The sequence below is a fragment of the Besnoitia besnoiti genome, chromosome X, assembly GCF_002563875.1.
Source record: "Besnoitia besnoiti strain Bb-Ger1 chromosome X, whole genome shotgun sequence".
Lineage (NCBI taxonomy): Eukaryota > Apicomplexa > Conoidasida > Eucoccidiorida > Sarcocystidae > Besnoitia > Besnoitia besnoiti.
The window spans coordinates 1,504,687-1,521,127 of NC_042365.1; the positions used below are offsets into that span (position 1 = coordinate 1,504,687).

General features: G+C 62.2%; 1 protein-coding gene across 1 annotated transcript; it reads right to left on the bottom strand.

The window, feature by feature from the left end:
* Nucleotides 1-968: 968 nt before the first annotated feature.
* BESB_017660 (uncharacterized protein) lies at nucleotides 969-14,173 on the bottom strand (the record flags this gene model as incomplete). Its single annotated transcript, XM_029360481.1, has 10 exons — nucleotides 969-1,190; nucleotides 1,791-7,309; nucleotides 7,751-8,150; nucleotides 8,696-8,859; nucleotides 9,341-9,478; nucleotides 9,743-9,821; nucleotides 10,487-10,597; nucleotides 11,255-12,540; nucleotides 13,093-13,221; nucleotides 13,705-14,173. The coding sequence occupies 10 exons, from the start codon at nucleotides 14,171-14,173 to the stop codon at nucleotides 969-971; spliced, it is 8,517 nt and encodes a 2,838-aa protein (XP_029216457.1).
* Nucleotides 14,174-16,441: the final 2,268 nt, after the last annotated feature.

A 16,441-nucleotide genomic window follows, 5' to 3' on the forward strand; every position in this document is an offset into this window, starting at 1 on the left:
CGATCCTCGCTGGTGTGGTGTCTGGGAAACGTGTTTTTTGTATCCGGATCGCGTACCTTGTATCTGTGCTATTATCTGTCTCTCACATCACTGGTGTATTGTGCTTTGTCGGGTTTGTTTGCTCGGTCAATATTGGCACCTACCCTTCGACGGCCTCGCTTGGCGCCATCTCTTGTTCGTGCCCGTGCGTATCAGCTTCACCCTCATTTTTCTGCTCGCGGCCCGGCTTCTCTGGCTCCACTCACCCATGCTTCTTTTCGAGTGCTGCAACGTGTATCGTGTTTGTCTAGGGTGAGTGCTGTAGCTCCACAGAGATGCCCGCCCACGCTTTGCGACTGGAGAGCCTTCATGCACACATTGCCGCATGCATCGGGCTCCGCCGAGAGCTCGACGCGAAGTCTGCTGGAGCGCGTTCTTGATTGAACAGAAAAAAGAGCTCTGTCTAAAAAACGAATGACCTGCCACTGTGCACGGACCGATTTTCCAATACGTCGGAGTCAAGAAAAGCATGCCACCTGGGGATGTGCAGATGAAACTCGTTCCATGACTGGAACGCCCCCCCCCTCCCCGCCAGGGAAGACGGAATGCCAAACCGCCGGGTCCGCGGTCGTGTCTCCATGAGAATACGCAAACACCGATAAGATCCCAATGCGTTTATGAGCATGCGCATGCATGCACGTGCGTCCCCCTCGCCATTAGTTTTTGCAAAAACAGACGTGGCCCCCCTTTTCGACAAGGGAGCGGCTCGCACAGACACGCGTCCATCACGCGTGGTTCAAGGAACCACGCTGCAGAGGGAAACACCAACAAATCTTCGTTTCCTCGTCGACGAGCATCTGCATGCGTTGAAAAGTGGGCACGCACTGGAGATGGCATGTGTCGCGCGGCCTCGCACGGAGGCATGAGGCGCCGCGAACACCCCGCGGACGGGCTATGCGTGCGCTGCATTAGGACTGCATTCTTAATCGTCAATTTTCTTCGCCCCAAATGAGCTGGTACGTGAGACTGGCACAAGCACACAAGAGCACCGACGCGAGAATGGAGACGGACAACTCGATATGCTTGTTGCGGAGAAACGCTGTGGGGTAAACGTGAATCTTAATCGGGAGGAGGTCGCCTGTCAGCACGTCCTCGTCGACAGCCAGCGCGTCTTCGTAGCCCGACACAGCTGCGTCCTCTGCGAACGTCACCTGAGAAAAGCGTACACAAACACTCGACGAACGCGTGCAACAAAGAACGTCGCGCCAATGATGCAACACAGGGAGCCGCGCACATCCGCAGACAGCCTCAACCAAGTTGCACACAGCACAGGCGCTGTGGAACTGGCTGCTCATAATACAAACTTCCAGGTCTCATGGCCTGAGAACGCTGCGATGAGAACGTGTCGCATCACTGCAGCCGGCCTCGAGGACAGCCACAGGCGTGAACTAAAATGCAGCCAAACGCCCGAGCCAAAAGACACTCTCCACAAAGCACAGATCGAAGAGATTCAACATGCACGCAACCTCAGTACATATACGCGTATGCAACATATGCATATATATATATATATATATATATATATATATATATATATATATATATATATATAGGGCGTGGGCTGCGAAAGAAACAAGTCACGCACTGACGCGAGGAAGAAGATGAGGCGACAGGAGAGCCGACCCCCCCCCCTCCCCCGCCCTCCCCTCCCCCGATGCAGAGCTGCTTTCTGAGGAGGGTCTCCTTGAGCGCACTTGCGTCTGGCGTGTGATGACTGAGACGCCGCGCGTGGCGAAGGGCCTGCCGCTTACCTGGATGGTGGGGAGAGACGCATAGGGGTCGACGCGAGAGACGACGGCTTTTCCTTCTTCTAGGTCTGCGTCCTTGTGTGTCTCGCGACCCCGGTCTCCCGCACCCCTCTGCTCTCTCTCGGCCGGGCCTGCCTCGGGCTCGCCGTCGCCTCTTTCGCCGCGAGCCGCCGCGGCTGAGGGTCGCAGGCAGACTGTGGCCATTTTCCCCCTTCTTCTCTGCGGAAAGGGCTGAGCAGGTTCGGCTTGAGGAGGTGAAAAACGAGGCGCCTGCGGCTTGGTTTGCTCCCCTTCCTCCGCGCGCGCGTTGAGGTGCGAAGGCAAGCTGGCGCGTCCTCCTTGCGGATGCTGCCCGCTCGCGCTCGGCGTCGCCCTGCCGTCGCTGCAGCTCTCTGTATCCTCTTCTTGCTCTTCTTGCGAGGCGGTGAACGCGTAGCGGACACGACTGCGCGGGCGCGGGCCGCTGGGCGCCTCTCTCGCTCCGCCGGCGCCGCTCCATCCTCGGGTTTCTTCTTCGCTTTGCTCTCTGCCGCGCTCCTCTTCGCGCTCGCACTCCGCCAGCAGCGGCGCCCGCTTCTTGCTCCACTCGTCTTCGTTCTGCAGACTCCGGAACACGCGCCACGCAGACGAAAAAGACGACGAGGGAGACGAGGAAATCCAGCGGAAAAGGTGCAGCGAAGGCGAGCCTCGCCTGGCAGGCGTCCGCGCCCCTGAAGACGTGACCGGCGGCGAGGCGTTCCGCGACGGCAGCGAAGACGACGTCTGCGAGAGCGTCGCCACGCGTTTTCTTTCCCGCTTGAACGCAGCAGACGCAAGCACAGGCTCCGGACCCTTGTCCGCCTCGTGGCTCTCGAACCTCGTCTCCCGTCGCGCGTCGGTGCGCGACAGGGGCCGCGTCTCCGCCGCTTTCCCATCGAAAAGTGAGGAGCCAGCGGACGCCGCTTCATCTCTCTTCTCTCCGGTCTCTCCTTCCGCTTCTTGTCTCCCCCCCTCTCTTTCAAATTCCCTGGAAGCGTCCCCACGCTCGCATGCGTCTCCTCTTCGCTCTTCGCTGCACCGCCTGTAAAGCGAAGCAGCAAGCGATGAAAGCCGCCGATCTTCCTCCAGGCCCCGTCTCTGGTTTTCTGCCGATGACCGAGGGGCTCCACCGCGATCCGGCGACGAGAAGGAGCGCGACAGAGTTGAGAGCTGCTTCGCGCCCATCTCCTCCATCCAACTCCCCGCTTTGTCTCCCGAGTCTGGGCACCTCGCCTCCTGTGCGCGCGGCAGACCCGTCTCGTCAGCTTTTTCCGCTAGTTGCGAAAGGAGAAATGTAGACGGCGAAGACGACAGCAGACGCGAGGAAGAGCGCGAAGAGGCGAAGGACGAAATCTGCGAAGAGGGAATGCGTTCGAGGCCGTAGGGCGACGCGGACAGTGGGTGAGAGGCGCGGCAGACGCCTGGAGGGCTTGTCTCCGTCATGGACGACCGCGGAGAGTAGAACATCGAGGAGATGGGCGTGCAGCAGGAGACACTGGCGGAGAGAGGGCCTGAGACTGACTCCGAGTCAGCAAAGGAGACTCCCCCTGTGCTTCTAGAACCAGCAGCCAGCGCGCCTGGCGGAGACGAAAGCGCATGCCGAGGATGACCGCTCGGCGACGCGAGCAATGCGTCACCCTGCGCTGGTTCCCCCTCGGAAAAACGGCGCCTTCTCTCTCGCGACCACGCGGCACATGATGATGATGGCCCCTCAGAGTCTCCCGGAAGGCGAACAGTCGCGGATCGTCGCAGACCGCCTCCTTCGGGGCCCTGCAGCTCGTCCCCCCCCGTGTCGCCTACCCCCTCGCGCTCGCTCTCTCTGTGGCGACTCTCCCCTGCACGCGCCGAGGCGTCTGGTTCGGCTGCTTGCCTGCGCTCAGCGCCCGCCGCAGGAGCCTTGTCGCAGGCGTCGCTGTCTCGCTCCCCGCCTCGAAGGCCAGTGAGCACATCAGCCAGCTGCGTCTTGTCTCTACCGAAGAGGTTGGCGACCTGCCGGGCGCTGGAGCCGCGGTAGAGCGTCCATCTGTGGTCCTCGCGCTCGTCCGTCGTCAGCGCACTGTGCTTCGCAGGTGCGTGGACGCTGACTGAGCGTCTCAGGCTGAAGCCGCCGCCTCGGCGCCATCCCGTTCCGGGCTCCAACTCGTCCTCCTCTTCCTCCCTCCGACCCCCCCACCAGGGGAAGGGCGACTGCGCGCCGTCTGCGTCCCCCGCGCGCTGCAGTGAGAAGGCGCGCTGCGGCGAGGCAAAGGACGCGTAGGACGGGATGAGGGAGAGGGAGGTTGAAGACGAGCGCGAGGTCTCGCGGCGCACTTTCTCCGCATCGGCCGCGGCTTTCTTCCGCTCCTTCAGTCGCCGAAGCAGCAGCGGCGCCTCCAGGCCCTCGACCGCGAGGAATGCCTCGGAGAAGTCGCGCGATGCGGGCGCGGGCGGCGAGAGCGCCCGGAAGGAGCAGAGCCGCTGGAGCGCGGGCGGCGGCGCCGAGTTCAGTTTGACAGGTCGCGTCCACGACGACAGCGACGGCTGGGGGCCGAGGACGCCCGGCCGGTCGCAGAAGAAGCCGCTGCGTCCGCACGCGAGCGAGGAGAATCGCTTCCGCAGTGCGCGCTGCTGGTGGAACCACTGCTCCTGCTGCTGCAGCAGAACTTCTTTTCCCCGCTTGCCGATGCCCAGACGCTCCACAGAGTTCTCTCTCGGCAGTAGCAGCGAGGACGCCCCACACGTCGCGGAGGAGGGGCGCGACGACCCCCGGACGCGGCTGCCCCGGAGGAACGCGCCGCGCTCGAGGCGCCGCTCGCCTCCGCCGAACTGTACCGTCGCCGACCTGCAAAAAGGCGATTCACCGAGGCCGCGGCTTCGCGGGTCGGACAGCGAGGCGAACGACCGCAGGGCCGCGCGCCGCTCGCCCCAGGCGCCCGACGCGCTCCGGGCCTCTCCCGCGCCCGTGCCTACCCCCACCGCCACACATGACAGCGTGCGCCGGACGGCGAGCTCGGGAAAAGACCCCTGGGGACCCGGAGACGCCAACGCGAGCGGCGCCGACGAGGTCAGCGAGAGTTGCGTTCCCAGAGACTGCGCGCGCGCGGCCATGAGGAGGGGAGACGCGACACGAGACGGCGGCGGCGTGTCCACGACGACCCTCGCGCCCGAGGCGCCGAGGAGCGGAGAAGGGACCGATGCACACGTAGGCGCGTACTGAGGGACTGCGGCGCTGTGGAGACTGCCTGACTCAGTTGGAAACGAGGGCGACGGAGACCGCACGGCCTCGCGCCCGGGGCAGGCCAGCGCCGGGAAGGCCTTGCACGCAGAAAGCGCGCACGGTTCCGGCGAGACGAGGCCCTCGCTTCGGAACGCGCTCGTGCGGCTCAACCCGGGAGCCGCGTGCCGGCCTCCATTCCCCGCGAAAGACGAGCTGCGCAGAAAAAAGGAAGGCAACCGGTTGCCGCTTAGGCGTGCTGCGCGTTCGCCCTTCTCCTGCCAAAGCGCGGGCGAACCTCGCGCGCTCTCGCGCGTGCCTGCCTCAGGCGCCCCCCCGGTCCTCGGCGTCGTCCCTTCGGGCGCGCGGGGCTCCTGCGGAGCATCGCCGCCGACCGCGGTCGCAGCGGCGAGGTCGGTCGTGCGGGCGAGGGGGCCGGCAGACTCGCGCTCGCTGCCCCCCACGGGTCCGCGGCTCCCGGCCGAAAAGGAGGCTTCGAGCGCCTCTGGTGCCGCCCCGCCGTCTCGTCGCGTTGGGGCGTCGTGCCCGGCTTCCTTGCTGTCCGCAGCAGGGAGAGCTGCGGCGAGCGAGGTCAGGCCTTCGGATGCTTCCTGCTCCCCTGGAAAGCGCGCCTTTTTCGCAAGCGCGGGACAGCCGGGAAGTCCCTCGGCGGAGTCTTCGCCCGCGGCGGAGCTGCCGTAATCGCCAAGGCTGTGCGAGCGCCCCCGCCAGGGTGCAGGCGCGCCGCCGCCTCCGCTGAGGAGGGCGCGGCCGTCGCCTTCGTCCTCGTCGGCATCGACGAATCGCGGATGGAGCGTTCGGCTTCGCGTCCGCGTCCTCTCGCCGCTGTCGCTGAAGTGCCGCCCCCCGCCTGCAGGCCCCGCGTCCGCGTGGTAAGGCCGCGCGAAGGCGGCACCCTGCACTGTGTTGCGCCGTTGCGTGCATCGGGTCGCGTCGTCTGCTTCTTCGGAGAGGGAACGGCGTCTCTGTCCGGCGAGCGTCGCGCGCCAGCCAGGGTCCTCGAGCCCTCCGCCCTCGAGGGACATGAGCCACACGTTCTTCTCGACTTCGTCCGCGTGGAGAAGAAGGAACTTGGGCAGCTCCAGCTGCGCACGGATTGATGCGGCGTCGTCATCGACGTCGCGCGTCACGCACTCGGCGACTTCGGGCTCATCCTGCGACGCCTCGGCCGCGACGCAGCCTCCGCCCCCCACCAGGGTGGGTAATCCCGCGACGCGGAAGACGCCCGCGTCGCTGGAGTCGCGCCGGTCCTCGGCGCGCCGCGCGCCGCCGCGCTCGGGCGGCGCCGACCGTTCAGACGGCATTTCGTCGCTGATGAAGCGAAACATCGTCTCACTCGTTCCGCGCAGCACGCGGTGTGCGAACGACTGGGAAGGCGCAGACCGCAGCCGGTCCGCGACCGGTGCCGCCGCCGTCGAGGCCGCGAAGGCCTGTTGGAGCCACTCGGGAGAGGACGCGTCAGACCCCTGGCGCGACGGCGCCGTCGCGCCGGCGCAAGAGACAGTCCGCGCAGTGCCCCCGCCCTCGCCCACCGGGGCGCCCGCCTCCTCGACCTCGTCGTCGCGCGATCTGCCCCGGTCTGCGCCCGCCTCACCGACGCACAGGCATCGCCTTCTGCCCGCCTCTGCGGCCGCTTGCTGGGCGGCGAGGTGGCGTCGCAGGCGCAGGTCGACTTCCTCGAGAATCGCGCGTCCCTCTGCTGACGCGCGGCGCGCGAGCTGTCTCTGGGGAGAGGGCGGGGGCAGGGACCACGCGCGCCGGTAGACCGGCTTCGCTCTCACCCCATCCGGATCTCTGAATCCGAGCCTGCGGCTCCTGTTGCGACCCATAAGCGCCGCGCCTCCCAGCGCGCCCGAGGGCAACCTCTCAGGCAGCAGCGCGAGCACGTCTGCTTCTTCTTCGGCATCGAGCCCTTCCTCGAGTCGCTCGCTGTGTGTCTCGTCGCGACGCCGCTCCAGCCGCACGACCGCGGGCACGACCGGCGCTGAGCCGAGCGCCAGCAGCGGTGGCGACCGCTGGGGCGACGAGAGTGCGAGGGACAGCGAGGAGAACTTTCGCATGGCTCCGCGCGGGGCACAAGCCGGAGAGACGTGCGAGAACGGAGGCGAGAACGGCGGCGAGAACGAAGGGTTTCGCGGAAACGAGCCCGGCGTGCTGCGGCCGCTCATAAACGCCGAGGACAGCGTCGACCGACAGTCGCGCGGCGTGCTCACCCCACAGGTAAACAGAAACGGAAGCGTCTCTTCGCTGTCCGGCGGAGACAGCGAATGAAGGCGAGAGGCCCCCAGGCCTGCAAAAACACGCACACAGAGAAAGCAACGCAACGCGCCCCTGCAAAGATGCGCTTATTCTTCCGACACCACTGCCCGGAGCAGCCGCGAGCTGCTGCGAAATCGAGCAACTTCCCATGTATCTGTCGCGAACCTGAGGCAGCACGAGTGCGTCTAAGGCTCCTCCCTACTGTCCCCTCTGCCCTATTCGACTTTCCGCGATACCAGATCCTCGAGTCCACTCCTCGCCCGGGCGCCTATCCTCCACTCGGCTGTGGCGCGTCCTTCCCGTGCTCCTGTCCCTCCCTCTCCCCCCCCCTACCGCAGGGCGTCGTTGTCCCCCCGGTTTCAGATTCCCGATCTCTCACGGATCGTTTTTCCGTTTTTTCTCGACTTGTCGCGATATGCCGCAACCCCCCGCGCTCTCTGTCCTGCGTCTCTGCCAGGCGGCTTGCGCTTACGCTGGCTGCGCGCGTATCCGTAACCGAGCGTCGGGAGGCCGCCGCCGCCCCGCATCTGCAGCGCCGCCGCCGCGACCGCGGCCGTCGCGGCTTCCTCCGCCAGCCACGCGCTGCGCGGGTGCGAGGAGAGGAGAGAGTCTGAGTGGCGACCGCCCTCGAACGACGCCTCTGGAAAGGTCTCCGGCACGGGCGGGAAGTGCATGCGCTCGTCGAGGACTGCGGGGGGAGGGGCGGGGAGATCCGAGACCGCGAGCCCAGGGACGGTCGACGGGGATAGAAGAAGATGCAAAAGATGAGGATCTAGGTCACCTGTCTTCGCTTCCTCCTGCAGCGTCGATCGCAGCCACTGCAGCAGCGACAGCCGCACCTGATCGGCGCTCGCCGCCGACCCCCCTGCGCCCTGCGCACGCCACCGACGAGCCGAAGGGAAAACATGGGAACGCAGAAGCACGAAGTCGCCAGTCCACGCGAGATTCGCGCTAGAGAGCGCCGCCACAAGCCTCTAGCAGCGCTTACAGATGCGAATGCTGTAACGCAAACTCATACAAGTATACACTGTGAACACGTGAGGAAGAGCAAGGCGCTGAATTGAGAGAGGCAGGTCGCCTCCCTGCATGCCCTATACGGAGTTATATACATATATGTCATGAATTATTCATATTATTGGAATGAAACAGCATGCGTCGTGTGCATCGCAGACGCCTCTGCCCCGCCTCGCTCAAGCCTCCCTGGGAATCCCCAGACGGTTGCGACTCGCGCACCCCCTTCCGCAACCTTCGCTTCGCCAGTGGGGCGTCTCTCTTGTTCGCATGCGAGTGCGAGGCCGTAGCTCGTCGCACGGGACAACGAAGCAAACTAAACCGATCGAAACAAGCGCTGTGTGCGGGCACTCCGCCCCACACAGCCGGTTGTCTGTTCTGAGGGAGCTGCGCTCGCGAGACGCACCTGGACGTTCCGGCGAACGCGCGGATTGAAGAGGACTTTGCCTCTTTTGCCCTGGAGGTTCCGCTGAAGGGGCGGCAGCTTCGTGCAGGCGAGGATGTACACGCCTATCGGCGCGATGAAGTTGCACATGAGCGAGAAGAAGAGAGACGACCACGTGAGCAGCCCTGAACCGAAAAGACGCCGCACGCGAGACCCGTCCACAGCGGGGCGAAGGCAAACAACAGGCACATACGCCTTCCCGCGCTTGCAAAAAGACAAGAGAAAAACACAACACTCGAAAGAGCGAGACGAGGCCGGTGGAACGAAGGAGGACACCACACACTGCATGCAGGAGGAGACACGACGCACATGAAAAACACAAGAAAACTACCGAGGCTCAGGCCGCGATGCGGCTCAGACCGCGTTCCTCACACCGCGATCTACTGCGACTCCAGCCGCAACCCTGTGGCCTCCTCTCAGGCGCATGCATTCAGACGTATATACATTAAAATATATATATATATATATATACGTATGTAGTTGGATAATGCAAACGCGTATGGAGAGGAAGACGTTTTGCCGCCAGGCGCGCTCCCTCGAGCATGAAGCACGCGTTTACAGAGGACCAAAGAGGTTTTAGTCTGCGCATCCTCCATCGCATCCCACCTGAGAAGTAGGTGTTGTTCATGAGAAGCCAGGAGACGGCAAAGGGCGCAGCGACTCCGATCCAGAAGGCGTTGCGCCGCGTGCAAAAACCGCTGTTGACGAGGTTGTATCGCGTGGCGATGCAGTAGACCAGGATGCCTGGCAAAAAGCAGGAATCGCGTGAGGCGAAGCGCGCGGAAATCAGACTGAAACGCCCAGTCTATGCTCTCAAATATACACGTAGGGCTTCTTCGGCTTGTGCAAAGAAGTACGCAACAGTTTGAAAAGAGGCGGCGAGAGACTCAATCGCGATAATTAATCGGCCGCCTGCCCGAACGAGAAGGAAGGCGTCGCGCCGTCACTGATCAACCGTTGCACTCCCCGCATGCACCCCTGTGGAAAAGAAAAACCAAAAGAACTCACCTGGCAGAATCGTGAACAAATCAAAGATGTAGATGGCGACGTGGGCAAAGAGCGGCGTCGAGGGATCGCTCAGCATCTCCTAGGTAAAAAGGAAAAAAAACTCAATCGAGAGCCTAACAAACGAGTGAGACGCGGATCACGAAGCGAACGACAGAAGAGGGGAACAAAGAAGCACAGGGGGGTTCGCGGCCAGAAGAAGAAGCAACAGGGTAGAAGACTCAGCAAGTAAGTCATCAGAGAATTGTCGATACTCTGAGCGAATAATACAAGGATAGCTCCAACAATAACATGGCTGAAATGTCTAGCAGTTAAGATGAAAAGTCCGAGAAGAGGAAAAACGGCGAGAGACGCACTCACGGGCCCTGAATCTCAGCTCGCGAAAGAAGAAGCTCGAATCGCCCAGCCGGCCTTCACAAATCGCGGAGATACCACAGCGCCGCATGCCATTACGGAGGACAGCATCTGAGGAGCGCAGGCGCACTGGAAAGCGTAGAAGAAGCGAAAAAAACGGCGACAGCCAGTGCCGCAGCACGCAGGAGCGGACTCGAAAGCGACACACACGCCCACAGTGGAGAAGCGACATACAGACAGCGCGAAGGAAAGCTAGGGAGAGAGCGAAGAAACCACACGCGAAACGGGTGCTGACGGATGATCCCAGGAGTTTACAGGCAGGATGAGGCGACGACGCAGCGGGAGGAGCCACGCGCTCAGCGTGGCCTCCGGCGCACTCGGTTCAAAACGCACCTGGAGGACGTTATCAGAGTTGAGATTCGGGTACGCCGCCGCGAGCAAAAGACCGAAGAAGAAGTAAATGAGACAGCAGAAGGCGCTGCTCACCCACACTGCCCGTTCCACCTGCGAGAAAGCGAAGAAGACGCAACGCCAGCAGTACAACTGCCTAGTACGGCACGCCGCCGCCGACAGGAAGGAAAGGAAACTGCCGACGCCCGCGACCCTGAGAGCGTGACAGGGGACGCGAAACCGCAGCGCGAGAAAGCACCGCAGCCAGCACCTCTTTGCTCTGCGCCCTTGGCTGCGATCCACGCTTCCTTGCAAAAGACGTTTCCAAACACCTCCGCATTTCCAAAAACGCCACCCACGCATGCACCGCTGTCACCTCGCTCCTCAAACAGCATTGGTTCCGAATACCTTCACTTCCATATATATACACACATGTACATATACATTCACATACATATGTATATCTACATATATCTACATACATATGCATATATACGTGCATATATGTTTACATATATATATATATATATACATATGCACACATATATATGTACACATGCGAAGACTGTATGCACGCCTCCGGCTAGGGACCAAGCGAGAGGCACGACATAAAAGCGAAAACGGTGAAGGAGTGTCGCGGGGATCTGGCTTGGAGGCGCCGCGTGAACGAGCGTGGAGGCTCGCCTGCTCCACTGCGAGGCAGGACGCCACGTCTCCCCGACACCCCTCTGTCCGCTCCCCGCGTGAAAGCGCCTTTGCACCGAGACCTACTCTGACTTCTGCAGTCATTTCGTTCGCCCAGCAGGGGACTACTGTGACGTAGGAGTAGCCGGCGACGAAGCTGGAGAAGAGCTGCCCGAACTTTTTCTCTCCGAACGGCGAGGGGAGGCGCGTGTGCTCGCTCGCCTCTGCAAGGCCCGCGCCTACTTGGCTCAGCGTGGCGCCTGCTGTCGCAGCTGCGCCGCCGGTCTCCTGCGCCCCTGCCACCCGCACCGTCGCCTCGCGGCTCTCCTCCGCGCGAGGCAGCAGGTGCACCAGCGCCGCAGTCAGCAACGACGGGAGGGAATCCCCGAGCTCGCGCTCGGCGTCGGGCGGAGACGCAGAAGAAAAGGAAGACGAAGGAGCCCCCTGCGGGCTCTGCGAGGCCCTCAAACGGGGAGGAGACACAGCGGGAGAGAGAGCGGGCGACGCCTCAGGAGGCGAACCCATGCCCGACGAGGCCGCAGACGAAGGAGGAGAGGCAGCCGCAGAAAGCGAAGGAGAAGGAGAAGAAGAACGAGGAGGTGAAGAAGATGGAGAGGTTGACAAAGTTGGAGAGAAGGAAGGGGAGAGAGGGTCGTCGCTTTTCTGTAGGAGTTCTGATAGGTTGACTGTGCCAGCGAAGCCTTCTTCGTCGCCTGCATCAGGCAGCCGGTCTGCAGCCGCGAAGGTCTCCAGAGGCCCTTCCTCGGCTGCGAATCCGCGCGCGTCGTCGTTCACGAGTCCGGCTGAAGGGCGAGGAGACAGGGGCACCGCAGCGGACGGAAAAGGCGGCGCCGCTGGAGGCGGAGTCCCCTCCCTCAGAAAGGGCGGCGACACGAAAGGAGAGAGCGGAGAGGGAGGCGGGAGAGGCGACACGGAGGCAGACAGGGAGGGGGAGAGAGAAGGCCCAGAGAGCTTGACAGCCGCAGAGCAGGACATGGCGAAGATGGAGACGAGAAGGAACGTGAAAGACACGTACTGCACGGTCATGTTTTCTTCCATGGAGCACGTGGAGAGCGGAATACAGATGCAGGCGCAGATGATGTAGCCGAGGGTAATCGAGAGATACAGCGGCGCAGGCGCGGGGACCGGCGGGGAGGGAGAGAAAGCCGCCGACGACGACGCAGGGGACAGCGCGGAAAGCAGAGACGACGCCGATAACAAAAACGTCGAATCCGCACTCGCCGAAGAACCCACGCCACTCGCCGAGGGAATCTCCACGCCGGAGTAGAGCGCGTAGTCTCCTGCGTCGTAGAGGCGAAAGCACAGTGTAGGGTGAACTTGTAGGCCTGCGCGGACAAAAAGGACGACGCGAACTGCGAAAAAGAATGAAGAAGGAGGATCAACGTTCCAGGTTGAGCATTCTTAGACAACGCGTTTGGGGTTAGGCAAGCGGGAAAGACAGGGGGGAAAAGAGGCAGCAGAAAGGAGCCAAAGAAGAGAGAGCAAGCTCGCGGGACTTAGGCCACGCATGCCGAAAACGAACGCCTCCCGCGCAGCAGCCGCCCCCACGGATGCGCGCGACCCGCCAAGACGAAGATTGAACGTGTTTCCTCGCCTCGATCGAGAAGAGCAGAGAAGCACGCGCCACCTCCATCACACGAGAGGTCGCAGAGAAGTCCGTAAGCGTGTGGCGCACGAAGAGGGAGGCCTAGCGACCCGCCTCAGCGCGAGGCGTGCGGAGCCTCCGAGTGCAGATACACAATGGTGCACACCCCTCGACTCACGCTCCATCGTCGCGGGCGCCAGGAACTCAGCAAATACAGTCGACAGGCCTGTACACGAAGGCACCTGCGCCCGTCGCGGCATCGACTCCGTGCGGGAGAGCCAGAGAGCTGAGAGACGATCTTTTCGAAGGAAAAACGTACCTGCAGTGTAGCCACCGAAAAGAATGAGGAGCTGGTCGATGGCTTGGCTCACGACGACGATGCTCGCCACGTTCATGGCCTGCATGGCGAAGTAGAAGGAAACCTGAACGAGGCCTGCGCGCTTCTTTCCTGAAACAAAAAAGAGATAGTGCGCCGCAGTCGCACAGCCTGCATGTGCTTTCCCCCTTCACCCTAGGAAGGCGTGGCTCTTTGTGCCTCTGTGACCCGTCGCACTCGCAGCAGCCCTCAGCGAGAGGCGATCGCTTTGCGTCAGGTCGGGAACTGGGCGGCACGCAGACCTCGCCCTTTGGGGGTTCCACGTGTTCTTTTGGGTTTTTCCTTCTCGTCGCCTGCCTACCTGCGTGTTTCATTGGTCGCTTCAGTCTCCCCAAAGCCCCGCAGGGCTCGGTCCCTCACGGCTGCGCGGTCTGACCCTTTCAGAGCCTTTTGCTCTCACTCTCTGTCGACCCCCCGCTACACCCCCGCTACCTCCCCGTCCCCCCCCCCCCCCCCCCCCCCCCCCACGTCCTCTCCACTTTCTGGCGGTCGGCCCGCTGTCCTTCGGGGTTTTACTCTCCGGTCTGCCTGCCCAGGGCGTGGGCGAGATCTTACCGAGGAAGTAGGCGACGCACGCGGCGTATTCGACTCGCTGTTGAAAGGCGTAGTTTCCTTTGATCATGGTCATGGCACGCATGAGCATCAGCGCCGCGAAGGCCGCGACGACACACGTGAACGCGTTGCTCAGGAGGCAGGGAACGTATCCACTCGCCTTGAAGACGTAGGGAATGGCAACGAGGCTCGCGCCGAAGATCTGGTTGACAAGGTACACGAAGCTGCCAAACTCGCCAATCGTTCGGTTCCCGTAGAAACTCTTCGCGCGGCGCTTGCGGTGCTCCAACACGCGCTGACGCGCCGCAGGTGTACCGAAGAACTCGCGGCGCGCGAACTCTGCATGCCCGCCTCCCGCAGACTCGGCGGGAGGTGAGGCTCCTTCGCATATCGTCTCACGCCCGGACAGCGGCGGCGGCGCGCTGCGCGGCGGAGGCGACAGGAGCCACTCCCGCAGGGGGCCGTCTCCCATTTTGAAGCGGCCGCAGTCGCCTGCTCAGGAGAGGAGGGAGAGGCAGGTGAGGCGAAAAAACCGGGGGGAGCGGAGAAGAAGAGGCCTCCTCAGCTCAAACCATATCCGCGGCGAGCGAGCGAGGCGAAGAGGAAAAAGGCGACACGCACCGCGTCCCAGGTTCGCCGCGCGCGCTCCCGCTCTTCCTTTCACATGGAAAAAGGATGCGCGCGACACACGCGTCGTTCGTGTTCGCTCCGAGATGCGCAGCGACGAATAAGCCTCTAAAGAAGCGGCAACGGGGAAGAGTCAGGCACCGTTGACAACGGCGGCCGACAGCGGGTCACGCGACGCCTCTTGAATTTGAAAGAAATAGTGCAAAGCCTTCAAAACAAACTTGCCGCAGTCTTGTCATGCCTCCACGAGGGAACCGGACTGCTTCCTCGCTCGCTGAGCCCCGGAAGTTCCGCTTCACCCGCGAATCTCTGCCGCGCTCGAGCTGCGGCAAAATACAGAGGGAGGGCGGCGGCGTGTCGTTAAAGTCCTGCGATGCTTACACAGCTGCTTTGGGCGGTGCGGCATTCCGCCGCACCCGAAGAAAGAGAACGACGAGTCGTCTGGCGGCGGCGGAGGGACGGTGCCGCGTCAGAGCCGCGCGTCGCGGCTGCCGGAGAAAAATGGTAGACGGCAGGCAAGCTGTATCTCTCGCTGGCTTGCAGTCAAGCAGTCTGGAGATCGAGGAGTCTCCGTCGGCGCTGGTTAGCACTAGGAGAGGCAAGCGAAGAGGGAAGCGTGTGTTTTACGCGCAGTTGCAGGCGGCGCTGCCTCGCTCGGTTGTTTGGTCTTCGGCACGCCGCGAAACCTGCGGCGCGGCGCGGAAGGAGCAACAGTGAGAACGCACAAATCCTGCAAAATGCGGCTGCAAAGCAGCCGATAGAGGGAAGGAAACTAAGATATTATCAGCGAGGAGGTGGCGTCGAGAAGAGGCGAGGTTCCGAGTTGCAAAGGCAGGGCACACGAGGAGAGAAGCACGTCGGCGTACAGCACACACCAGCAGTCTGCCTGGCGCTTCTGGAGGCATTTGACGAAATACAGGCACACAAACGAGCGAATGAGGAGACTTCACAAGCGAAATCCCCTTTATGGTGGGAAAAAAGGAGGAGATATCCAGCAAGGACGCGTTTCCGGTCCGTGGGCGCGTTAACAAACTGCCGGAAGGGAGCGCATGTGCATGCGTAGCGCTCGTCGGTGACGAGTGAATTCGCGCGTTGTCGGCAGACCATTTCTGGGTGCAGTGGCTTCGAAAGGACTCAGGAATTGCACAGCTTATCTGGCATTCAAGGGCGGTGCTCCAGGCTAGACGCTGAGGCGCGTCTGTTGACATGAGGACGGCAAGAGAATGTCCGAGGCCGCGCTGCAACCGCGAGAACTGCACAGGCGGTCCACCCCCCTTCCCCAGCACACTCGCGGCAGTTCTACGGTGTTTCCTCTATTCGCTCATTTTCTCTGAGTTCGTTTGCCCCGCCGGAGTTGCATGCAGTGATTAGCTATGGCCTAAATGGAGAAAACTTGGCGGCAGTGAGTGTGGCTACCTATGAAGAGGAGGGTAGCATAGTTCGCGGGTGGGAGCTACACTATGCGCGCACATCGAGAGCTAGCGTGACAGTAGATTCGGACGCAGTGAATGTATCTAAAGCATCCAGCTTCGCTCTTGACGCCGTGGAGCCGTCCAGTTCGGCTGTATCTCGTTGAACCTGCGGCGCCTTGTCGGTTGACGCCAACCCGCTGAAGCGCATCGCTTGAGTCTATGCAGCGTATCTCGCAACGCCGCAATCGAATTGGGGGAGGAAACAAATCTCCTGTTCGTTTGCGACGTATAATGAATGGTACACGCCGCAGGCAATGGTCTTGGGTTTTCGGGGATTGAAAAATTCTATTCAACACCAGTCACTGGATGGCATGCATACCCCTTTCTTCAGTGTCCACGAATCGTATGCTTAGGGGACACGATAAGCAACGGACAACTTCGTCGAGTTTCTTTCGGCAGTTCTCTGCGATGCAGACAGAGTGGCCTCACAGCGTGAAAAAGCCTCTGGTGAGCAGTGCATTCGCCGAGGATGCCTGCAACGAGCAGGACTGTAGGACCGGAAGGGTGATTAACTAAACACATACACTAAAAAGTATTCGTAGAAAATGAGTCTCGGCAGGCAGGTTCGTCGTCGACTGAGTTCGGTGATTCCTGACCAATATCTACCCATCTGACGCTGCTGAAAACCCTATGAGCGCCAG